This window comes from Heptranchias perlo, chromosome 4, assembly GCF_035084215.1.
Source record: "Heptranchias perlo isolate sHepPer1 chromosome 4, sHepPer1.hap1, whole genome shotgun sequence".
NCBI lineage: Eukaryota > Metazoa > Chordata > Chondrichthyes > Hexanchiformes > Hexanchidae > Heptranchias > Heptranchias perlo.
In genome coordinates this window covers 58908195-58935089 of record NC_090328.1, presented here as the reverse complement: position 1 = coordinate 58935089, position 26895 = coordinate 58908195, and the positions used below count along the sequence as shown (strand labels likewise).

The following is a 26895-nucleotide window of genomic DNA, read 5'->3' as shown; positions in this document are numbered from 1 at the left end:
GATTTACCTTGTCTTCTCACCTACTTCCTTTAACCAGGGTGGTATTCTTCTCAATGTTTCACCGAGGTGTATCAGTAAAATAGGCCGATGCAATCCTAGATCCAAAGTAGTCTCATTTTGGATTGATAAACCTAGGGCGTATTCGCCAATTAGAGACTCGCAGATCAGTTCTCACACAGAGCTCCGTTTGGAAAATTGCTGGTCTGCAGTGCCTGATTTTGTGTCCATTCATTTAGATGGTACGAAAAATCAGATCCTGTGGGCCGACAATTTCATGATCAATGTTCCCCGACAAGTGTCAGTCCTCATCGGAAAGCCCATTCGGGGAATCAGCCATAAGGTCTTCTCTCCTTACTAATTGCAAGGGTCCTAAGTGAAATGAAATTGAGTCCACAGCATGGAAACACCACAATGTTTGGCACAGTTTGGCCATCGCACAAAAAAACACTAAAATGGCTGCCGTGGGAATTAGAAAAATTCAGGTTTTTGTGCTTGATCTTGACAGTGAGTGAAAAAAGTGGAAGAGTGTTCCTGTCCTTTCACCAGCAATCCTCACCTTAATGAACACACCCAGCAAAAAACAGTAATTTCGTACAATAAAAAATCCAAAAAACTGTGATTATCTTTGACAAATATTACTTATTTTCTATCTTCCAAAAGTTTTGAGGTAGTAAGAGTATAGATCTACTCTCCTTCATTACAACAGGGACAAATGTGTCTGATAGTAGAATCCCTCCAATTCTATTGATTGGTTCATTGTAGTTTGTCAGCAAAAGCTTATTAAATTCCAAAACCAAAACCAGTTACTTGTCAACTTCACTTTCAGTTTCAAGAGGAAGCTCCAGAAAAATATAAAACACAAATGAATGCTATAAAACACCTTCCTTTACTGACTGCATATTCTCCACAATACTAAAAAATCCCATATCTACCACCTGACCTGCTAACTCAATGCCCCAGACTTTCTACTCATCTTGGGCCTTTGTGTCTCCCATCCGTTCTTTCAGCCCCTTAATCTGAACCTGCCTCCTATCCTCTTCAGTGGCTCAGGACCATCCTTAGAATCACTCTATTTCTTTTCTATGGTGCTGGTCCCCACACGGAGTGAGCCTGAACAGTGGCTTAAAATTCTCACTCCCACAGCCAAATTGCAATGTGAACACTGCTGTGGGAAATCCACTTATTTCTGTTAATGTGGTTCAAATCCTTTTGTTAAGTTTTTAGGCACTTACTCAACAATAACCTGCTCACCAATGCTCAGTTTGGGTTCTGCCAGGACCACTCAGCTCCAGACCTCATTACAGCCTTGGTCCAAACATGGACAAAAGAGCTGAATTCCAGAGGTGAGGTGAGAGTGACTGCCCTTGACATCAAGGCAGCATTTGACCGAGTTTGGCACCAAGGAGCCCAAGTAAAATTGAAGTCAATGGGAATCGGGGGAAAACTCTCCAGTGGCTGCAGTCATACCGAGCAGAAAGGAAGATGGTAGTGGTTGTTGGAGGCCAATCATCACAGCGCCAGGGCATTGCTGCAGGAGTTCCTCAAGGCAGTGTCCTAGGCCCAACCATCTTCAGCTGCTTCATCAATGACCTTCACTCCATCATAAGGTCAGAAATGGGGATGATCGCTGATGATTGAACAGTGTTCAGTTCCATTCGCAACCCCTCGGATAATGTAGCAGTCCGTGCCTGCATGCAGCAAGACCTGGACAACATCCAGGCTTGAGCTGATAAGTGGTAAGTGACATTCGCGCCAGACAAGTGCCAGGCAAAGACCATCTCCAACAGGAGAGAGTCTAACCACCGCTTCTTGACATTCAACGGCACTACCATCGCCGAATCCCCCACCATCAACATCCTGGGGGTCACCATTGACCAGAAACTTAACTGGACCAGCCACATAAATACTGTGGCTACAAGAGCATTCTGCGGTGAGTGATTCACCTCCTGACTCCCCAAAGCCTTTCCACCAGCTACAAGGCGAAAGTCAAGAGTGTGATAGAATACTCTCCACTTGCCTGGATGAGTGCAGCTCCAACAACACTCAAGAAGCTCGACACCATCCAGGACAAAGCAGCCCACTTGATTGGCACCCCATCCACTACCCTAAACATTCGCTCCCTTCACCACCGGCGCACAGTGGCTGCAGTGTGTACCATCCACAGGATGCACTGCAGCAACTCGCCAAGGCTTCTTTGACAGCACCTCCCAAACCCGCGACCTCTACCACCGAGAAGGACAAGAGCAGCAGGTACATGGGAACAACACCACCTGCACGTTCCCCTCCAAGTCACACACCATCCCGACTTGGAAATATATCGCCGTTCCTTCATCGTCGCTGGGTCAAAATCCTGGAACTCCCTTCCTAACAGCACTGTGGGAGAACCTTCACCACACGGACTGCAGTGGTTCAAGAAGGCGGCTCACCACCGCCTTCTCAAGGGAAATTAGGGATGGGCAATAAATGCCGGCCTCGCCAGTGACGCCCACATCCCATGAACGAATAAAAAAAAAGTGATTGATATCATTAGGAATCTGGTTTGAAGGAGTAATTGAGCCTGACAGTGTGATGGAGTTGAGTTAACAGCAGTAGATAAGATTGTTGACTCAGGGTGCTTTGGTAATCTTACTGGCCTAGAAATTCCACAGGGTTTTCCTCAATCTCCTGCCGTAACCGTACCAAACAAATTAGGAGAACGACTGTGTAATTTCAAGGCCTCTGTGTTAGTACAGATCATACACACTGCTTGGCTCAATGACTCATCTCACATTGTTCCTACAATTATGTCATCAGCACTCACCGTTTAAACAAACATATACCAAACACTGTCCAAAATATCAGAAGAAACAAAAGTAGGTTGGATAAATCATAGCTCTTTATAACTATTTGACTCCCTCTGTAAAAAGCAGGAGTCTTCCTCTTTGGAAGACATTACTTTTTTATATGGTCACTCTATAAAACTGTATTCTTATTCCTACTTCCTATCTGCCCCTGCTCTTTCACACACACACAAACACACGCACAATTTACACAGGACCCTCTTCCCATGTCACGGATATACAGTCTATACACACTTTTTGATGAATCCAAATTAATTTATGAATAAAAATGTCATTAATGTCCTCCAGTAATAGCTTTCTTTGACATTTTACACAGCCTATAGATAAGCTTCCCTCTATTACATGCACATAATTTTTTTAATATTAACTAGAAGATTCAGAGTAAATTAAACAACTCTGAGTATAACCTTTAAAACTGCCAATATCTGGAAACATTAGAAATCAAACAATATATAATTTTTATGAAAGCTGCAGCTATAATGCCTTAAAAACTAACTTGACTTTCACAACAGAAACATGTACCTTTTCAGCAGCTTCTACAACAGTACTAGATGTTATCTGACAGACCATTAGCTTCACCATCTGGAGATAATCACAGCCAGACTGAATCATGTGGTTAAAGTGATGGCTGCAAACAGCATTACTCAGTTAGCTGGACTCCCAGCAGGTTGGCTTGAAATGCTGCATTCCAATACATTGGACCACAAAACTTGATGAGAGAAAATGTTGACTTTATTAGTGTTGGAAAAGATTCCGTGTTATTATTGTTTTATACACAATCCATTTTCCCCACATTATTGCCTTGTGTAATGTGAGGACTCCAATTATTATGCAGTTTGCTACATATTTGATACATTGTCTGTAATTGAAGGTCTGGTTATTAAAGGGAAAATATTACATACATTATGAGCAATAGCTTTGCTAGTTTGGTGAATCGCACCCTGGGTATAATTCTGACACTCTCATTAACATTTGAATTTATACTAACACTAATAGTGATAAGTGCGCCATAAAGTAAAAGTGGGTTTCAATAGGTTGGCGACTATGTTTAAAAATGCCACAATTTTCACAAGTAAATCTTTATTTGAATCTTATTTGAATTGCTGTTTTCCACTGGTGCACTTCTCAACCAATTGTGAGATAGGCCTTCCTTCATTCACATGTTTTCCATGCAAAGGACCATATGGAAATTAAGAAGAGAGGTTTGCATTGTAAAATTCAGGAGAGGCCAGTCCTCCTCGCTGTTGGCACAGGTATGCCCGCAACATGGGTGAGCAAACCTAGTTTTTTTGCTGGTTTCAAAACGATGGATGCTAGTAATTGATTAGCCCCATCAGTAAAATAGACGGAAAACAGAGAGTAGCGATAAACGGGTCTTTTTCAGGTTGGCAGGCAGTAACTACTGGGGTGCCGCAAGGATCAGTGCTTGGGCCTCAGCTATTTACAATATATACCAATCATAGAATCATAGAAGTTACAACATGGAAACAGGCCCTTCGGCCCAACATGTCCATGTCGCCCAGTTTATACCACTAAGCTAGTCCCAATTGCCTGCACTTGGCCCATATCCCTCTATACCCATCTTACCCATGTAACTGTCCAAATGCTTTTTAAAAGACAAAATTGTACCCGCCTCTACTACTGCCTCTGGCAGCTCGTTCCAGACACTCACCACCCTTTGAGTGAAAAAATTGCCCCTCTGGACCCTTTTGTATCTCTCCCCTCTCACCTTAAATCTATGCCCCCTCGTTATAGACTCCCCTACCTTTGGGAAAAGATTTTGACTATCGACCTTATCTATGCCCCTCATTATTTTATAGACTTCTATAAGATCACCCCTTAACCTCCTACTCTCCAGGGAAAAAAGTCTCAGTCTGTCTAACCTCTCCCTGTAAGTCAAACCATCAAGTCCCGGTAGCATCCTAGTAAATCTTTTCTGCACTCTTTCTAGTTTAATAATATCCTTTCTATAATAGGGTGACCAGAACTGTACACAGTACTCCAAGTGTGGCCTCACCAATGCCCTGTACAACTTCAACAAGACATCCCAACTCCTGCATTCAATGTTCTGACCAATGAAACCAAGCATGCCGAATGCCTTCTTCACCACCCTATCCACCTGTGACTCCACTTTCAAGGAGCTATGAATCTGTACTCCTAGATCTCTTTGTTCTATAACTCTCCCCAACGCCCTACCATTAACGGAGTAGGTCCTGGCCCGATTCGATCTACCAAAATGCATCACCTCACATTTATCTAAATTAAACTCCATCTGCCATTCATCGGCCCACTGGCCCAATTGATCAAGATCCCGTTGCAATCCTAGATAACCTTCTTCACTGTCCACAATGCCACCAATCTTGGTGTCATCTGCAAACTTACTAACCATGCCTCCTAAATTCTCATCCAAATCATTAATATAAATAACAAATAACAGCGGACCCAGCACCGATCCCTGAGGCACACCGCTGGACACAGGCATCCAGTTTGAAAAACAACCCTCTACAACCACCCTCTGTCTTCTGTCGTCAAGCCAATTTTGTATCCAATTGGCTACCTCACCTTGGATCCCATGAGATTTAACCTTATGTAACAACCTACCATGCGGTACCTTGTCAAATGCTTTGCTGAAGTCCATGTAGACCACGTCTACTGCACAGCCCTCATCTATCTTCTTGGTTACCCCTTCAAAAAACTCAATCAAATTCGTGAGACATGATTTTCCTCTCACAAAACCATGCTGACTGTTCCTAATTAGTCCCTGCCTCTCCAAATGCCTGTAGATCCTGTCCCTCAGAATACCCTCTAACAACTTACCCACTACAGATGTCAGGCTCACTGGTCTGTAGTTCCCAGGCTTTTCCCTGCCGCCCTTCTTAAACAAAGGCACAACATTTGCTACCCTCCAATCTTCAGGCACCTCACCTGTAGCGGTGGATGATTCAAATATCTCTGCTAGGGGACCCGCAATTTCCTCCCTAACCTCCCATAACGTCCTGGGATACATTTCATCAGGTCCTGGAGATTTATCTACCTTGATGCACGTTAAGACTTCCAGCACCTCCCTCTCTGTAATATGTACACTCCTCAAGACATCATTATTTATTTCCCCAAGTTCCCTAACATCCATGCCTTTCTCAACCGTAAATACCGATGTGAAATATTCATTCAGGATCTCACCCATCTCTTGTGGTTCCGCACATAGATGACCTTGTTGATCCTTAAGAGGCCCTACTCTCTCCCTAGTTACCCTTTTGCCCTTTATGTATTTGTAGAAGCTCTTTGGATTCACCTTTGCCTGATCTGCCAAAGCAATCTCATATCCCCTTTTTGCCCTCCTGATTTCTCTCTTAACTCTACTCCGGCAATCTCTATACTCTTCAAGGGATCCACTTGATCCCAGCTGCCTATGCATGTCATATGCCTCCTTCTTCTTTTTGACTAGTGCCTCAATCTCCCGAGTCACCCAAGGTTCCCTACTTCTACCAGCCTTGCCCTTCACTTTATAAGGAATGTGCTTACCCTGAACCCTGGTTAACACACTTTTGAAAGCCTCCCACTTACCAGACGTCCCTTTGCCTGCCAACAGACTCTCCCAATCAACTTCTGAAAGTTCCTGTCTAATACCATCAAAATTGGCCTTTCCCCAATTTAGAATTTTAACTTTTGGGCCAGACCTAACCTTCTCCATAGCTATCTTAAAACTAATGGAATTATGATCACTTGTCCCAAAGTGATCCCTCACTAACACTTCTGTCACCTGCCCTTCCTTATTTCCCAAGAGGAGGTCAAGTTTTGCCCCCTCTCTAGTCGGGCCATCCACATACTGAATGAGAAATTCCTCCTGAATACACTCAACAAATTTCTCTCCATCCAAGCCCCTAATGCTATGGCTGTCCCAGTCAATGTTGGGAAAGTTAAAGTCCCCTACTATTACCACCCTATTTTTCTTGCAGCTGTCTGTAATCTCCTTACATATTTGCTCCTCAATTTCCCGTTGACTATTTGGGGGTCTGTAGTACAATCCTATCAAAGTGATCTCTCCCTTCTTATTTTTCAGTTCTACCCATATAGACTCAGTGGGCGAACCCTCGGATATATCCCCTCTCACTACTGCCGTGATGTTCTCCCTAATCAAGAACGCAACTCCCCCTCCTCTCTTACCTCCTGCTCTATCTTTCCTATAGCATCTGTACCCTGGAACATTGAGCTGCCAGTCCTGCCCCTCCCTTATCCATGTTTCAGTAATAGCTATAACATCCCAGTCCCATGTACCCATCCATGCCCTGAGTTCATCTGCCTTGCCCATCAGACTTCTTGCATTGAAATAAATGCAGTTTAATCTAGACTTCCCTTGGTCTTTGCCCTGCTTTCTCAGACCATCTGTCCGGTCATGTTCTGTACACTCTCCCTTACTGCCTTTTGTTTCTGTCACCATTTTATTTCCCACTGACTTCCTGCATCGGTTCCCATCCCCCTGCCACATTAGTTTAAACCCTCCCCAACAGCACTGGCAAACACTCCCCCTAGGACATTGGTTCCAGTCCTGCCCAGATGCAGACCGTCCAATTTGTACTGGTCCCACCTCCCCCAGAACCGGTTCCAATGGCCCAGGAATTTGAATCCCTCCCTCTTGCACCATCTCTCAAGCCACGTATTCATCTTAGCTATCCTGTCATTCCTACTCTGACTTGCCCGTGGCACTGGTAGCAATCCTGAGATTACTACCTTTGAGGTCCTACTCTTTAGTTTAACTCCTAACTCCCTAAATTCAGCTTGTAGGACCTCATCCTGTTTTTTACCTATATCGTTGGTGCCTATATGCACCACGACAACTGGCTGTTCACCCTCCCCCTCCAGAATGTCGATGAGGGGACCGAGCGTAATGTATCCAAGTTTGCTGATGATACAAACCTAGGTGGGAAAGTAAACTGTGAAAAGGACACGAGAGTCTGCAAAAGGATATCGACAGGTTAAGTGAGTGGGCAAGAAGGTGGCAGATGGAGTATAATGTGGGGAAATGTGAGGTTATTCACTTTGTTAAGAAGAATAGAAAAACAGAATATTTTTTAAATGGTAAGAAACTATTAAATGTTGGTGTTCAGAGAGATTTGGGTGTTCTCGTACAAGAAACACAAGAAGTTAGCATGCAGGTACAGCAAGCAATTAGAAAGGCAAATGGCATGTTGGTCTTTATTGCAAGGGGGCTGGAGTACAAGAGTAAGGAAGTCTTACTACAATTTGGTGAGACCACACCTGGAGTACTGTGCACAGTTTTGATCTCCTTATCTAAGGAATGATATACTTGCCTTAGAGGCAGTGCAACGAAGGTTCACTGGATTGATTCCCATGATGAGAGGGTTGTCCTATGAGGAGAGGTTGAGTAAAATGGGCCTATACACTCTGGAGTTTAGAAGAATGAGAGGTGATCTCTTTGAAACAAAAAAGATTCTGAGGGGGTTTGACAGGGTAGATGCTGAGAGGTTGTTTCCCCTGGCTGGAGAGTCTAGAACTAGGGGACATAGTCTCAGGATAAATGGTCAGCCATTTAAGACTGAGATGAGGAGGAATTTCTTCATAGAATCATAGAATCATAGAAGTATACAACATGGAAACAGGCCCTTCGGCCCAACATGTCCATGTTGCCCAGTTTATACCACTAAGCTACTAAGCTATTCCCAATTGCCTGCACTTGGCCCATATCCCTCTATACCCATCTTACCCATGTAACTGTCCAAATGCTTTTTAAAAGACAAATTGTACCTGCCTCTACTACTGCCTCTGGCAGCTCGTTCCAGACACTCACCACCCTTTGAGTGAAAAAATTGCCCCTCTGGACCCTTTTGTATCTCTCCCCTCTCACCTTAAATCTATGCCCCCTCGTTATAGACTCCCCTACCTTTGGGAAAAGATTTTGACTATCGACCTTATCTATGCCCCTCATTATTTTATAGACTTCTATAAGATCACCCCTAAACCTCCTACTCTCCAGGGAAAAAAGTCTCAGTCTATCCAACCTCTCCCTATAAGTCAAACCATCAAGTCCCAGTAGCATCCTAGTAAATCTTTTCTGCACTCTTTCTAGTTTAATAATATCCTTTCTATAATAGGGTGACCAGAACTGTACACAGTATTCCAAGTGTGGCCTTACTAATGTCTTGTACAACTTCAACAAGACATCCCAACTCCTGTATTCAATGTTCTGACCAATGAAACCAAGCATGCTGAATGCCTTCTTCACCACCCTATCCACCTGTGACTCCACTTTCAAGGAGCTATGAACCTGTACTCCCAGATCTCTTTGTTCTATAACTCTCCCCAACGCCCTACCATTAACGGAGTAGGTCCTGGCCCGATTCGATCTACCAAAATGCATCACCTCACATTTATCTAAATTAAACTCCATCTGCCATTCATCGGCCCACTGGCCCAATTTATCAAGATCCCGTTGCAATCCTAGATAACCTTCTTCACTGTCCACAATGCCACCAATCTTGGTGTCATCTGCAAACTTACTAACCATGCCTCCTAAATTCTCATCCAAATCATTAATATAAATAACAAATAACAGCGGACCCAGCACCGATCCCTGAGGCACACCGCTGGTCACAGGCCTCCAGTTTGAAAAACAACCCTCTACAACCACCCTCTGTCTTCTGTCGTCAATCCAATTTTGTATCCAATTGGCTACCTCACCTTGGATCCCCTGAGATTTAACCTTATGTAACAACCTACCATGCGGTACCTTGTCAAAGGCTTTGCTAAAGTCCATGTAGACACGTCTACTGCACAGCCCTCATCTATCTTCTTGGTTACCCCTTCAAAAAACTCAATCAAATTCGTGAGACATGATTTTCCTCTCACAAAACCATGCTGACTGTTCCTAATCAGTCCCTGCCTCTCCAAATGCCTGTAGATCCTGTCCCTCAGAATACCCTCTAACAACTTACCCACTACAGATGTCAGGCTCACCGTTCTGTAGTTCCCAGGCTTTTCCCTGCCGCCCTTCTTAAACAAAGGCACAACATTTGCTACCCTCCAATCTTCAGGCACCTCACTCAGAGGGTTGTGAATCATTGGAATTCTCTGCGCCACAGGGCTTTGGATGCTGAGTCATTGATTATATTCAAGGCTGGGATAGATAGATTTTTGGACTCTAGGGAAATCAAGGCATATGGGGATTGGGCGGGAAAGTGGAGTTGAGGTCGAAGATCAGCCATGATCTCATTGAATGGCGGAGCAGGCTCGAGGGGCCATATGGCTTACTCCTGCTTCTACTTCTTATGTTCTTATGTAACGACATCAGATTGCCTGGATACTTTCAATAAGGTTGGGAGTGCAGGTGGAAAAGACCACAGAAGTCATTTGGGATTCTGGGTTTTATACATAAATGTGAAAACTAGAAAGTGGTGTAGAATTTGTGGGAAACATTAGTTAGGCCATTTGGAGTATTGTGTGGAACTTTGTGCATTCTATTATAGGAGGGATATTACAACCATTGAAAGAGTACAACGAGGATTCACTAAAATCATACTAGGAATGAGAGGTTATAGTTATGAATAATAAATTGAAAAATTGCACTTCTCCCCTTTGGAAGAGAAAGTTTAAGGGAATCTAATAGAGGTTTACAAAATTATGAAAGGTTTTGAAAAGGTAAATGGTGAAAGATTGTTTCCAGTAGTTAGCAAATCAGTCGTAAAGGGACATCAACTGAAGATTATCTATGGAGGAAGGAAGGAAAAAGTTAGAAGATTTTTTTTTCACAAAAGGATTATTCGAAGATGGAATGCTTTACCACGAGTGGTTTTTGAGGCACAGACTATAACACAAGTCAAAAGGAAATTAAATAATATTTGTAAAGAGAGAATATAAAAGGATATGGGAAAAAGGAACAGAAATGGGATTACAGTGGACAGCTCCAGTTGGATAGCTAGTATCAGCACAAGTACAACCGGCCAAATGTTATCATGCTGTGCTACAAGTTGTATAATTCTAAGAGTATTTTATAATCACAAGCAAATTCTTTTCTATTGTTGCATTTTCTAATCAGTCTCCATATATATTTACTGTTCTAATATGCATTACTTTAGATTTAATCACTTTAAAATCAATTTTCAAACTCATTACTTAATTAGTGCAAATCCCATCTAAATTTACAGTCTCACTTATAGCAGTAAACTGGCCATGGCAAATTTTATATTAATTTGTGTAGTAACTACCTTCATATCATTTGTGAAGAGTGAAAAAAAGACAAAGTAGCCAGAGCGGATCCCTGGAAAATTCCACAAAGTAAGCGTTATGTCCCTATAATCAAACTATTAATACAATGTGCCATAGTTTTTATAAAAAGTTTTACACGTGGAATTTTAGAAAATGTATTTTAAAAGTCCAAATAAATTATATCTACTGAACAGTCTTTATTCACTGTTTCGTTGTCTCCTCACAGAATTCTATTGAATACTGAAGCATGTCGACTGCTGTTCAAGGTCTCCACATTCATTAGGTGAAAATTACTCGCATCAGCCAAATGCCGTCAAACTTTTTCTCCGCTACAATTGTTATGCTTAACTTGTCTATAGTTTTTTGATTCATATGTTACTCCTTTTTATTTATTGCAGTAACGCTTGCTATCCCTCAGTAACCCAAGATACAGCACCTATAGTTATGGAGCTCCTAAAAATATTATCTACTGCCTCATTTATTTCTTCATTAATTTCCTTGAGGATTGTAGGGTGTATTTCATCCATTCCAGATGCCCTGTGTACATGACCTGTTCCATGAAGTGTGGATGGGGAGAAAGCTCCACCCCATGCTAAATATCACTATACTCCTCCACCTCAGTAAACTTTGTCTTTCTGGGGATTGTTTTTGGACAAGTAGGTTTAAATTCTTCGGATCAGCACATCCTAGCACCTTAGAGGGATCAAGAAGCTGATTTCCTCCTTAAGGTATAAAATTGTGATTATCACGCTCAGCACTGATCAGGTGTCTTAACCTTTTACTATTGACTTAAGCCACTGCTGATTACAATTGGCGCTAAATTGGGCCATGTAGCACCCATTGTTTCGGCGCTACATGGCATCTTGGTATAGGAGTTAGCGCGGGCGCAAATACTGAACGCTGGAAGCATGTAAAGTAGGGAGAAAATGCCATCTTTCCTTCCTCCAAGTAAGGTACGTACCTGCAATTTGAAATGTGTGCCTGTACCTTGAAGAGGTGCAGGCTGCTGATGACGTGTGCTGTGCACGCCCCATTTCCAACTTCCTCATTCTCCGTGCAGCCTCTCAGCAGCACGGGTAGCGCTGGCTGCACGGAGATATCATGGTAAGTAGCAAGCAAAGTTCACGTGTGGCCTGTGTAGGGGCCATCGGCCGCAGAGTACTAGCGCATCACGCTACTCCCGGCCGAAAATGGCCCTTAACAAATTTTTTCCCCAAAGTGTGATGTTCCCTTCTGAATTGAAGGCACTTACTGACAAATCCCTAGCTAAAGGAAAATTATCCTCTGAATGCTTTGAGTTTCTTCATATCTTAAATTTATAACAACTGATATGAACAATTAATTTAACACTCTGCCATCTTCTGATCCCCTGTAATATTTGTACTCAATTTATCCTAAATGAATTGTCTCAGCTATAACACTATCTAATAATTATAACTAAAATAACTTCTGGATGCCTCTTGCTGTTATGTACAATTTGCCTTTCAGCTCTTACTAACACTTATAGTTTGTTCTCAACTGATTTTTACATGACTCCCAATCTTCACTACTCATTGATTCCTTGTATCTCCTTCCATAAATGTCCTTAATCTTTTGGTAGCATTTGGTCTCTTTATTCAGGCATTGTGATCTTGGTCTAGCTATTACTCATTTTCCTTAAAGAGTTAAAGATACTTTCCATACCTTTTAAAATTGTTTTCTTCTGCTCCCCAATTATCTCTGCTGCAGATTTTCTCACTGCGTCAAAGTTTGCTCTTCTTAAGTGTGTTTTCATTGGGTGTTAATATTAATGAGAAGATATTAGTAGATAAAGAGGAGAGCAAGACTGGTAGAAAGCAGTAATGGGCTTTTTGGGCTGGATTCTCCTGCCATTGGCAGGTTAATAGCAGAAAAGGACTACCACCTGCCCACATAAATCTCCCACTAACCCTCTGAATGTTCCTGCCTGGTCCCTCATTTGCTATGGAGGGCAGGTTTGTAGCAGTAGTACTGCTCTACATTGGATTACCATTCCTGGGAGGGAGGGAAATTCAGTAATGTTGCAGCCAGTTAAAGGAGAAAAACAAACTTCCGACTTAGTTCCTTGGAGGAGCCACCGGATTTCCCACCTCCCCCTCCATCACGACTGGCAAGCTGCCTTTGAGCACTGGTTCACCACTCGAAGCTCATTGACATTATGCAGATAGGCCAGGCAATCAAAATGCTTCAGGCCTCTCCTCAAGGACATCAATTGCACTGCCCACCTGATTTCTGTCCAAGGCGAAAATCGGCCCCTCTGTCTCAAGGAGCAGCAGCCTCAAGAGGCAGCCAGAGGCAGGAAAGGCTCTCAAATATTTGGATGCATCTAGGAAGGTGTTGCTTGGTGATATCGAGGCCAGAAGGATGGACTCTTGGGCACTGATGACAGAATGCTCTATAAGAGGGTTGTTCAGTTGGTATAAAAGGAGGTGGCAGAAGCTATCAGTAAAGCATCTACCACCCCAAGAACTGCCACAGTGTAGGAAAAGATTTAATGACCTCTCAAGGGTAACCAAGATAAGTCCAGGCACTGCTGTCGATCCACATCCTGTACCGCTGGTAAAGCCTTCACTCTCCTCCGTACCTCTCCTACTCTTTCTCTGTCAGCACAGTGTCAATTCACTTTTGTCCTTAGGCCTCTCCGTTCTGAGGCATCATCTCTGCACACCATCGGAATCACACCCGGTTTGGGGCACTCAAGAATTGAGGCTCCAGTTGGTCTGATTTTGTTCTCTCCAGGACAGCTGCTTCCTGTGACAAGCATCAACTCTCAGGCTCCAGGGGAACTAACCCAGCCACCCACCATCCCGGGAGAACCTTGTAGATGTATTAGACTAGGAGCTAGAATGAGTGGGTTAGTTGGCATAAAGGGGAACACAGTGGTAAGAAGTAATTGTAGTTAAGATTAGATTTTCTGGCACCTTTGAATGAATGTTGTTATGAGAGTAAACACAACTTGCGCACATCTGAGTTCATTTGTGTATGCTTACAACTTATGGGAGCAAGATGATTATAAGGGACTTTATGGAGAAATTAGGAGAAATCTTTGACAGTAAAAGACTTTGTGAGAGTGTGGGGGTGGGGAGAACAGGCAGGTATAAAGAGAGTTTATTCGGCGTGTCAATTTTTCTTCATTGAAAACACAGAACTATAAGTTGTGACCTCCTTTCTCTGGCTGCTCACTGTCTGGATCCACCTTCTCACCATCCTGTGCAACCTCCTGTGCAGATGGAGGAACTTCCCCTCCATTTTCATCATTGTAGGAAAAACTTCTTGCAAATTTTTTTTTAAAATTCGTTCATGGGATGTGGGCGGCGCTGGCGAGGCCGGCATTTATTGTCCATCCCTAATTGCCCTTGAGAAAGTGGTGGTGAGCCGCCTTCTTGAACCACTGCAGTCCGTGTGGTGAAGGTTCTCCCACAGTGCTGTTAGGTAGGGAGTTCCAGGATTTTGACCCAGCGACGATGAAGGAACGGCTATATATTTCCAAGTCGGGATGGTGTGTGACTTGGAGGGGAACGTGCATGTGGTGTTGTTCCTATGTACCTGCTGCTCTTGTCCTTCTAGATGGTAGAGGTCGCGGGTTTGGGAGGTGCTGTCGAAGAAGCCTTGGCGAGTTGCTGCAGTGCATCCTATGGATGGTACACACTGCAGCCACAGTGTGCCGGTGGTGAAGGAAGTGAATGTTTAGGGTGGTGGATGGGGTGCCAATCAAGCGGGCTGCTTTGTCCTGGATGGTGTCGAGCTTCTTGAGTGTTGTTGGAGCTGCACTCATCCAGGCAAGTGGAGAGTATTCCATCACACTCCTGACTTGTGCCTTGTAGATAGTGGAAAGGCTTTGGGAAGTCAGGAGGTGAGTCACTCGCCACAGAATACCCAGCCTCTGACCTGCTCTTGTAGCCACGGTATTTATATGGCTGGTCCAGTTAAGTTTCTGGTCAATGGTGACCCCAGGATGTTGATGGTGGGGGATTCGGCGATGGTAATGTCGTTGAATGTCAAGGGGAGTTGCTCAAATTTGAGTTTCAGCTTAAAGGTGGCCACACAAAATGGAGTCAGTAGTTAAACTGAATGCTGAGAAATCAAAACTAATTAAGGCCATGAACAAACATTCCTTACTAGTGATAAGAGGCTAACATTCAGGACTGAGCTCAGGAATAGCTCGTTAGTGGGACAGAAATATGTCATACCTTATCTGGTCCTGTGTAGGGCTCTTTGTTAAAAGGAAGATTGAGAAGTCAGGAGAATGACAGCGGAATTTGATATGTCCAGGTATCTGTGCCTCATTAACTTTAATAACTTCCAGAACACTTATGTGACCTTTAGTAATGATTGACACCAAAAGAGGTGAACCCTTTAGATACATGTGTCACCAGGTCAACTGAATGGAAAAATTGGGTTTTTCTTTGAATTTAGGGTACTTGGCACGCTTCTTGACAGACTCTCTTTGTCTTCATTAGACGTAAGCTCTCTTTGTTAGTTAGAAGATTCTCTTTGTCTTCTTTAGTCTTTTTCTGAACTAATCTTCATCTAGCAGATGTAGAAAGATACTTTTACAAGTAGAGTAAAAGGCTATATAAGTCAGATTGTACGGCCATACCAACCAGTTACAGGCAGAGCTAAGTGTATCACATAATTGTACAAGTTGTCTTGAGATCAAGGAAAGTGAGAGTTAAGCGAACTATTTCAGATACAGTCACCCGTGCATAAGGTGGATTCAGCGGAACAGAGGATCCGAATGGAACAAATAGACCCACCACTGAAGGGCCTCATCAACTCGATGTTCCAGAAACTAACACCATCATCCCATGGGAGGAAGAAGATCAACTAAACCACGCTGTTCATAAGGACAAGACTGTATAAGCTCTGAGAACATTGCTAACCACCCGCGCATGGACTCTCATCAATAGACTGGCTATCTAATGCTGCAAACTTGTCAGCAACTAAGGAGGAACTTCTAGAGTCGTCTCGCCAGTTTGCAATAGTTTCAGACACTGATCTCAACTATAATTTAATATTCAGCAATCCAGTTAATGCTAAATTACAGTGATACACTGAGCTGCCTTTATAACCTGTTATTCATTTTGTTAAGTAACTCTGTCTATTAATTATTTGTTATTCAAATTGCTAAGTGACCCTGTCTACAACTGTCTCTGCCTATTAATTGTTTGTATACTTAATGTTTAAGTAGTGATAATTATGATCTTGTAGTTGTTGGAGCATGACTTGTTATCTGACCAGCAACAGGAATAGAAGCAGGGAGATTTCTTCAACACTGATAGCTTCCCCAAGATGCAGGGCATCAGTGGACTGTACCCCTCTTTAAATTAGTACCAAAAATGATCAGGCTCAGGGAAACAGCCAATTTCCATGTCTCTTAAAATTTCAGATATTATTAAATGATATTGGCCAATAAAATGTCTAAAGTGTTTCCTCCCCTCATTCAGAAAATTATGTCATCATGTGCGGATTGTCATCACACAAGTATGGCCATTGGCTTCACCAAAAAGTTCATGTAATGCATCATAAAAATGCAAACATGTCTATGCAAATACTAAAACAAATTGTATAAAGGCCATCCATATGGATAAAGTTTTACTGCAACAAAATGGGATTGATATGGTGATTAAACTGGAATTCTTAGGATTAGACAAAATATTGGCAATAAAAAGATATATTTATTGAAATGTTTAATGTTACAATACGGAACAGGAACAGTTACAACAAACAGGAAGTGATTAAAAACATACTGAGAATATGTATCTGGCTCGAAGTTAGTCAAAGACATAAATAAGTGATAAGGGACTAAGTTCAGATAAGGCAAATCATTCTTTGAGTGAAATGTCACAGGTCCATTCTAGAAGTCCCTCAATGAATCCAGACACTAATCAGGTTCGACGAACCAAGTTAATACTAAGGGGTGGCGCTCACACGATTCACTTCGCTTTGCTGTCCATATGGTAAAACTGTTTAGTCTCAGATACTCCCAGAGGTCACAGCAAGCACAATAAATATTTAAAAAAACTGTGTGGAGCTGAATGCCAGAAAGGGAGCTGGAGATCAAATATTGTTTATGTGCATAGTTAGAAACATTCTTTTCACAAAAGTATCCTTGTCCAAAGGTATTTTTGTGTTTAAGTATATCCTTTCAGTGACTCAAGTTGCATATTTAAACTTTAAACTATAAATACGAGATAAAATTACCGAAATAAGTTGGTTTAGCAGCAGGGGTGATTGCTGCTCGTGAATTTTTTTGTGAAGAGTTTTATGGCAAAGGCACAAGCAGAACATTTCTTCTTCCAAGTGGGTAGTGTGTAAGGAAATGATTGTTGAGTTCCTGCACCAAATATGACATAACATTGGCATTCGGGAAGAAATATTACGTGGTGCGTGTCTGACTAACACGGTACTTGTACATTGCACGAAAACGGGCCAAATGGACTAAAATAACCACCAGACTACAAGTTAACAGCAGTAAAATGTTAATTGAGACCATGTGCATCAAAACATGTATTTTTTAAATCTGCACTGAAAAAAATCAAGAAAAAGAAACCCACCCTTCATCCCTCAGCGACTCTTCCGCTAAATAATTTAATAACGCTGAGTGTGGAAATCTCTTGGGGGGAATTCTAACACAGCAAAGACTCGCCAGGTAAATAATTGAAGGAAAAGAACACTGGTCAGAGGCGCATTTATGAATTAGATTCAAGATTATAATAATCTGTTTGCAACACAGATCATTTTGTCGTTCCAGCTAAGAATGGAGAGACTATCCGATACATGGGGAATAATCGTACAAGCGCAAAGAAAGTCATTGATCAAGTAAAGCCAAACATGGAAAGTGTTCTTTGAAGAAACTGAAGACGATTTAGTTTTACTGCTTTCTGGAAAGCGCGCCCGATCACTGAGATTTGCCCAGAACTAAACTTCCTCAACTTGTACTTTTCAAACTCTCTCACTTACTTGTTGATGCCCCACTCCGAGTAGTGACTGATGAAAAGTCCCGTCACCTTCTCCCCCAGTCTCCCGCTGTAGTTGATTTGGATGATGTACTCGTGTCCTGGCTGCAGTTTGCCGTCCAGTTCGATCACCAGGTACTGATTCTCAGGTTCAAGCCAAGTGTCCTGAATGTCCGCAGTGGGACGAAGCTCAGCACCGAGAGGGCTCCCGGTAGCCGTGATGGTCACTCCGGAGTAATTGAGCTGATGGCTGTGAATCAGGATGACCTCGGTCTCCTCTCTACACATCACTGTTACATTGACCTGGCCGATTAAATTGTAGAGTTCGCCCTGCTCGGGCTCCAGCCGTGGCCACAGCTCCAACTGGTAATGGCTGGGGATGAGATTAGATGGTAAACGCGTGTTGTTCCATAGCCCCGTCCGGCCAGTCACAGTCGGCATCGAGCTGGTGCTCGGGGGCTCCCTGGTCGCCGGGAAGATCATCTCAGTTCTGTCAGTCCTCAGTCTGGCGTAAAGAATCGCTAAAACCGTTGAAAGCACCAGTAAAGCCAAGGTGAGGAGGGTAAAAAGCACAACCGCCTTCCTGCTGAGATAGAACCCAGAGTTGGACTTCGGTCCCATTTTTGGTCCCGTGTCGTTATGTGATCTCCAGTTCTGCTGGTTTTATTTTTACAAGTTATTAAAGGTCCCAAATTGCCGTGATGAGAAAAGGGGGCTGAACCTGATCTCACTCGGACCAATGACCATCTGAGTAGCAATCTGAATAGTTTTAGTGAGGTTACATTGCACGTCAAACCCCAGTAATATCCCATTTTACCAAAGGCATTTCAAATACTTTATGAGTGCCTGAAATCACTTTAAATATAAAAGCTGGAGACTGTTTCAGAAGAGATTAGCGTAGAGTGTGGAAAATCAGGCGAAAAGGCATATGTCTTGCTTAGATTAAAGGATAAAACAAAATTTGAAATAGTGCTTGCTGATTCTGGAATAAACGTTTATTAATATTTTTTTATTACCTGGAAGTATTGGTGCAGGTTTTGAAGCAAACACAAAGCCATCGAACTGTTTGACTTCAGACAATCTGATTGCTGGTTGCTGTTCCTTTGAGTTTAAAGTAACAGGCCTTTGGTTGCACATTGGAGGAATTCGAGGAACAGACAAACTGCAATATTTCATTCAGTTGGTAAACACAACCCCCTCCTGAACTTGAAAGTAAACTAACATGACTACAAATAATGAAATCTATATAATTATAATCAATACTATTTTATTTTAAACTATGTTCAGGAATGATGCGAGGAAACAATTCTTGGCATAAAGAGTAACTAATACTTGGAATGATCTTCTGGGCATCGGAGATGAGATAAAAGGTCCAATTTTCAGCAAATCACCTTAGCACTGCCCATAATTTGATATTCATTTTATCCTGATTATCTTCATTTCAATTCTATGGTGCCCTGCACTATTTACCTCGGTTTATCAGTCTTAAAGAAAACCTCACCCTGACAGCCAGAGAAGTTTCTCATGTTGGAAACGAAGTTATGGGACAATTGGGCAATTTTTAAAATTTAATTTTATGTTCTCATCCTCACCTGATGCAAAATGTTGGAATAGACCACAATTCTGGTGCAGATATATGATTTTACATTAATGCGATGTTGAAACCATTGCTCCGCATTGTTAAGATATGGTGTCACTGCACAGTGAGTTTAAGAATAAGAACATAAGTATCGGAAATAGGTGCAGGAGTAGGCCATACATCCCCTCAAGACTGCTTTGCCATTCAATAAGATCATGGCTGATCTTTGGCCTCAACTTTCCTGCCCGATCCCCATATCCCTTGATTCCCCTTGAGTCCAAAAATCTATCTATCTCAGTCTTGAATATACTCAACAACTCAGCATCCACAGCCCTCTGGGGTAGCGAATTCTAAACATTCACAACTCTCTGAGTGAAGAAATTCCTCCTCATCTCAGTCTTACATGGCCAACCCCTTATCCTGAGACTATGCCCCCTAGTTCTAGACTCTCCAGCCAGGGGAAACAACCTCTCAGTATCTACCCTGTCAAGCCCCCTCAGAATCTTATATCTTTCAATGAGATCACCTCTCATTCTTCTAAACTCCAGAGAGTATAGGCCCATTCTACTCAATCTCTCCTCATAGGACAACCCTCTCATCACAGGAATCAATCTAGTGAACATTCATAGCACCGGCAAGTATGTCTTTCCTTCGATAAAGAGACCAAAACTGTACACAGTACTCCAGGTGTGGTCTCACCAAAGCCCTGTACAATTGTAGTAAGACTTCCTTATTCTTGTACTCCAACCCCCTTGCAATAAAGACCATTTGCCTTCCTAATTGCTTGCTGTACCTGCATGCTAACATCCTGTGTTTCTTGCATGAGGACACCCAGGTCTCTTTGAACACTAACACTTAATAGTTTCTCACCATTTAAAAAATATTTTGTTTTTCTATCCTATCTACAAAAGTGAATAACCTCTCATTTCCCCACGTTATATTCCATCTGCCAACTGCTTGCCCATTCATTTAACCTGTCTATATCCCTTTGCAGACTCTTTTTGTACTCCTCATAGCTTACTTTCCCACCTACCTTTGTATCGTCAGCAAACTTGGATACATTACACTCGGTCCCTTCATCTAAGTCATTAATATAGATTGTAACTAGCTGAGGCTGCAGCATTGACCCTTGCGGCACCCCACTAGTTACAGCCTGCCAACCTGAAAATGACCCGTTTATCCCTGCTCTCTGCTATCTGACTGTTAACCAATCCTCTATCCATGCTAATATATTACCCCAACCCCATGAGCCCTTATCTTGAGTAGCAACCTTTTATGCGGCACCTTGTCAAATGCCTTTTGAAAATCCAAATATACTACATCCACTGGTTCCCCTTTATCTACCCTGGTAGTTACATCCTCAAAGAATTCTAATAAATTTGTTAAACACGATTTCCCTTTCATAAAACCATGTTGACTCTGCCTAATCACATTATGATTTTCTAAGTGCCCTGTTACAACTTCCTTAATAATGGATTCCAGCATTTTCCTGATGACTAATGTCAGGCTAACTGGCCTGAAGTTCCCTGTTTTCTCTCTCCCTCCTTTCTTGAATAGCGGTGTTACATTTGCTACCTGACAATCCGCTGGGACCATTCTGGAGTCTAGGGAATTTTGGAAGATCAAAACCAATGCTTCCACTATCTCTGCAGCCACTTCTTTTAGAACCGTAGGACGTGGGCCATCAGGTCCAGGGGATTTTTTGACTTTTAGTCGGCTTTAATGAACAATATAAACTACATTAAGATTTGATGGGGAAAACAATCATAAATGAGTTCAGAACCATTGGAAGAGCTTAACATAGGATTATTTCATTGGCATTTTCTGGGATTTTCATAGTGGTTTCAAATGCAGGGATTGTAAATATGATACTTACGTTGCATTTTTTAAATTCATTCTCAGGATGAGTATCGCCGGCATGGCCAGCATTTATTTCACCTTCCTAGTTAATACATACCTTAAGCATTTAACAAAAACAGAGAATTTACACTTTTAAAATCAATACTTCGAAGATTACATTTAAATAAGTCCGTTGGATACCCTTATTTCTGTATGTGTGTATGCATTATTTAAATGTTTAATTTCAAAATAAACAAAATCCAAAAATAAATAGTGTAAACTCTTCTTAACTAATCTTAGCTACTCTGTAATAGATTCTGGTGCTGTTTGCATCAATATTGAATGCAGAGATTTTGATATGAATTTTAGTTATTTAGTGATTCAGCAGCTCTGCCCAGGGGTTGGTCAAAACAACAACAACAACTTGCATTTATATAGCGCCTTTAACATAGTAAAACATCCCAAGGCACTTCACAGGAGAATTATCAAACAAAATTTGATACCAAGCCACATAAGAAGATATTAGGGCAGGTGACCAAGAGCTTGGTCAAAGATGCAGATTATTAGGAGCATCTTAAAGGAGGAGAGAGAGGTAGCGAGGCGGAGAAGTTTAGGGAGGGAATTCCAGAGCTTAGGGCACAGGCAGCTGAAGGCACGGCCAAATGTGGAGCGAAGAAAATTGGGGATGCACAAATGGTCAAAATTGGAGGGACGCGGAGATCTTGGTTGTAGGACCGGAGGAGGTTACAGAGATAGGGAGGGTCGAGGCCATGGAGGGATTTGAAAATAAGAATGAGAATTTTAAAATCGAGGTGTTGCCTGACCGGGAGCCAGTGTAGGTCAGTGAGCACAGGGGTGACAGGTGAATGGGACTTGGTGCGAGTTAGAATACGGACAGCAGAGTTTTGGATGAGCTCAAGTTCACGGAGGGTGGAAGATGGAAGCCTGGCCAGGAGAACAGGAGAATAGTCAAGTCTAGAGGTAAAAAAAGGCATGGAGGACAGTTTCAGCAGCAGATGAGCTGAGGCAGGGCGATGTTACAGAGTTCCATGTCACTAGTGGAGTCCCTGCAGGGATCAGTGTTAGGACCATTGCTCTTCACCATTTGTATTAACCATCGGCAAGTTTGTGTATGATACAACAATGTCTGCAGGTATTTTTTAATAAGGACATGTGCAGCACGATGCATTTGAGCAGGAACAGTTCTGTGCAAATATACGTCTTGAAGGGCTGCGAGCTCAAGGCTGCTGAGTGGGAAAGGACCTGGGGGTTATAGTCCAAGAGTGAATGAAGGTCCATGACCAGTATTATGAGGCTGTTGTGAAAGTGAATGGGGTGTTAGGATCCATATCGAGGACAATTAATTATTAAGGATCCCGACTCAGTGCAATGCCCTTGGTCCAGCCGCATCTAGAATACTGTTTCTAGATTTGTTCCCTTCACATTGTGGGGGATATCAAGGCCTTTGAAAAGGTTCAGAGGGGGGGTCACTCAATTGATACCTATTTTAAGGATCGTGGAATACATTTAGACTTTTTGCGATAGTGTAAAACGGGTGATAGTGAATTGACCGCCCGTTTTACAAGTCTCCCGATTTTTATTTCTATTGACTTTAAGAGAGATGTAAACCAAGCTGCGGACTCGCTATCACCCATTTTACACTATCGCACAAAGTCAAAATCTTCCCCTTTAAGTTATCAGGATGGACTGAGAGAGTTGGTACTTTATAACTTGGAAAAGTGTCGAATTGAGGGGATATGATTGAGGTCATTAAAATTACAAAAGGATTGGATTCTGTCCACGTGGATCGGTCACATGAGCTCGATGGGCAGGGAAAGACCAGGGGCATCTGTACAAGTTATAAAAGGAAATTCTTCTTATTGCAGAGAGTTGTGGAGTTCTGGAATAATTTGTCAGTACGTGCAGCAAGTGTTTAAAAGAGTTCTTGTTATAGAAGGTAGGTGTGTTAATAGAGATAGTGATACCAGTTACCGTGGTCTCCTGCAGCTTTTTTCATTATCTGCCGGGAGTCAGAGATGAACTTCCCAGAGTTTTTCCTAAATTGGCCTTAGGTTTGTTCCTATCTTTTCGCTTCTCCCGAGACTGTGAGGCTGCAGAGGAAGCGGGGAGAGGAGGTGGGTGGGATGGGTTTAATGGTGTCAGCGGGTTGCACATTGTGGGACCAGATGGGCTTAATGGACCATCTGGGCTTTTCCTGTCCTCTTTCATAAGTTTGAGAGATTTTTCAGCCAAAGCTTGCATCGTAAAATATTTATATAAATAATAGTTTTAGGTCAACTATTATTTTGTGACAAAGCAGGCATCATATTTTAAACATCTGAAAATATAAACTCATAAGGAAAAGAAAATCGATGGCAGACATGACATTTAAGTGTAAAAAATCATACTGCCACTAGCTACACAAATATGCTACATACCACATCCACTTAAGGAATACACATAGATATGTATCTGTACAGTGCATTTACAAATGAGCATCATACAGGCACACACACACTCCTACTTTATTGTTGAGAATCACAGAAAGTTTTATTTTAAATTGTATGAAGCCTGTGTAGTCTGGCTTTCCAACAAAAACTTCCTGCTAAGCAAATCCCATTAGAGAAGTCCAAGGAGTGCAAGAAACAAAGGTCCCTGGTCTGTTCTGAATTTACGACAAAACTTTGTAAAGGTCAGGCTAGGGCTTTGATAAATAAAGTGCTACAAATCTGCACAAGGTGTTAATTAAAACCTGTAATAACGCAGGCAGAATGGTAATTGTGAAGCAGATGTTCAGGAGAGGGCCTGGAAGTGAGTTAGATAACTGGAGGCTGTTGCATTTGGTTTGAATTTTCCTTGCAAAGTTCAGTTTGTTTTCACAGTAAGAGATCAAAGTTATTGCCAAGCCAATTGACTTCCTCAGGGATAATCAATTACTTACAGTTGTATATTTCAGGGTTCATGTGCAACCGTTCACCATGCTGATTAACTGCACTGAATGTATTTAATCATTTCTCTGCAGTAATCTATTCTGCAAAAGTAAGCCTATATTGCTGGGGATTAACTTGTCTGATATTGGCGACTGTAAAAGCAGAGCCCTCTAATCTTAAAAAGGGAATCAAAGTCCTGCTGTATAGTTTGCAAACTTGACTTTTTCATCTTGCTCAGTTCAGCACATCCACTTATTAAAAAATGTATAGGGCTAGAAATTGGGATGTAGCCCCCGTTTTTCAGGTGCTACGCGGCCACCTAAGGTCCCAAAATGGCGTCCTGAATGTGGTGCACACTTCCGTGCACCGGATATCAATTTGGAAAAGGCGTTTGCTCACACGCAGATATCGAACGCAGGCATCATGTAAAGGAGAATATGCATTAGAGCAGTGCGCAACGCTGATTTAAAGGGGTGGACACCATTTTGGCACTCAACGCTCCAGCCAACGAGCTTTCTTAACCACAAACATGTGTTAGACTGGCCGGAGGACCCCCCACCAGCGTTATTTAAATGGATCTTGATGGATTTACAGGTTAGTGGTTGGATTATTGCTTCTGATTGGTGGTATAATTGCACGTGTTTGTTGAAGCTTCCTATACATGTATTGAGTTGCTTTAGTAAATAAAGAGTGGTTTGACAGGTCCTGCATTGCTGTTGGTGTCATTTACAACAGTCTGCTGAACAAGAGTCCTGGCAATCATGGGTGGCCAGCTAGGGATCTTGCTGGGCATAGAACATGACTGGGAGCATGCAGAGAGGCCACGCAGAGAGGGTCACACTGCGAGGAGAGGGAGGAGGAGGAGGCGCAGGGCACTGAACAGGAGGCCGTTTCCCATGAGGGCCTTCAGGAAACAATACTCTTATCTCAACATGAGCAAAGATCAGTGCATCCGACGGCTGCGTTTCACCAAAGAGATTGTGATGGAGATATGACAACTGCTGCAGCCTCAGAGCAGGGCAAGGACAGCATTGCCTGTGGCTGTCAAGATAACTGTGGCACTGAACTTTTATGGCTCTAGTTCCTTTCAGGCTTCTGCTGGCGATATGTGCATATTGCTATGTGTGCTCCACATCTCAACTCGGCCATCTTTATGAACAGAAAGTGGTTCCACTCCCTCATTGTGCAGCTGGTGTGCGACAACACACGTCATGCAGGACAATGCCCGCTACCCTGGCAGCAGCCTTCATTATGCGGCGGTCCAACATCCCAACCACCTTTGCACCAGCTCGGCAAGTTAAAGGCTGTCTACTGGGTGACAGGGCAATCCCCTCATGAGGTGGATCATGACTCCTGTCAGGCACGCATGCAAACGTGCAGAGCAGGCGTTCGATGGGAGCCATGGGGCGACACGGAATGTCGTCGAGCACACCGTACGCCTCCTAAAGCAAAGCTTCCACGGCCTGGACTCCTCTGAGCGGGTGTCAAGATTTGTCGTGATATGCTGTACAACCTCGCCCTTATGAGGAAACAGCCTTTGCTACCGCCTATCCGCAAGTCCCTGAGCCAGAGGAAGAGGTGGACGAGGGGGAAGAGGCTGAGGAGGAAGAGAGGGAGGAGAAGGAGGAGGAAGTGGAGAAGGAGGCAACAAGGTGCACAGCCCCTGTCTGCCAGGGCTCTGCGTGCTCACCTTATTTGTGAGCGATATCAGTAACCTCAATGACACCTCCCTAATCAACAACAGTCCTACATTCCTCACCTTTCCTCTCCCACATGACCATCAAATTGTCCTCCTTATGATTGCACATTGCTTCCTCCCACAGCTCATCGCATAAATAAAAACCACCACCAACTGCAACTTCAAATCCAAATTTATAACATAACACATTTACTCAAGTATCAAACATTACACTATTCACTCTTGTGCATTCCCTGTTGTCCGTGTGCCTTTGCCTTTCCTAGTGCTCCTACAATGTGCATCCCCAATGGCTGGAGCATGGGTGGTGAAAGGCTGCTGGCCCTCAGTTGAGGAGAGTGCAGATGGCCTTGGAGGATGACTTTGAGCAGCTCTGGGCCAGGAGGGCCTGGCTCCAGACTGCACCATCTCAGCATAGGCTGCAGCAGTCTGGCCTGGCTGGCTGACATTGGCAGAGTGGCAGGGGTGGGAGCAGGAATGCTCTCATCCTGAGGGAGGACAGCAGGTTCAACTGCCATGGTGCCACTGCCACTGTCCCAGGGTGGCAGCTCAGCAATCCTGGTGATCAGCTGGAGAACAGATTACTGGAATGCTGTGATGCTCTGGAAGCCCCGTTCCACAGTGGTACCCAGAGCCATGATAGCAGTATTCTGTGCTACCATAACAACAGTCTGAGTTGCCATAGCAGCTGTCTGAGTTGCCATAGCAGCTGTCTGAGCTTCAACTGAAGCATGCAGACCTTTGATGACATCGGTTTGTACTGCAATGGAAGTCAGAACATCAGTCATCAGAAGCTGCATCATGGTGGGTTTCA

At 43.0% G+C, this 26895-nt stretch overlaps 1 protein-coding gene across 1 annotated transcript in view; it reads right to left on the bottom strand.

Moving 5' to 3' along the window:
• LOC137320959 (aminopeptidase Q-like) overlaps positions 1-18762 on the bottom strand; it is a 160567-nt gene extending 141805 nt beyond the window's left edge. Inside the window, exon 1 of the mRNA XM_067982989.1 lies at positions 18042-18762. Coding sequence (XP_067839090.1) covers positions 18042-18658 — 617 coding nt within the window. The 5' untranslated portion in view covers positions 18659-18762. The remainder of the gene's footprint in view (positions 1-18041) is intronic.
• Positions 18763-26895: the final 8133 nt, after the last annotated feature.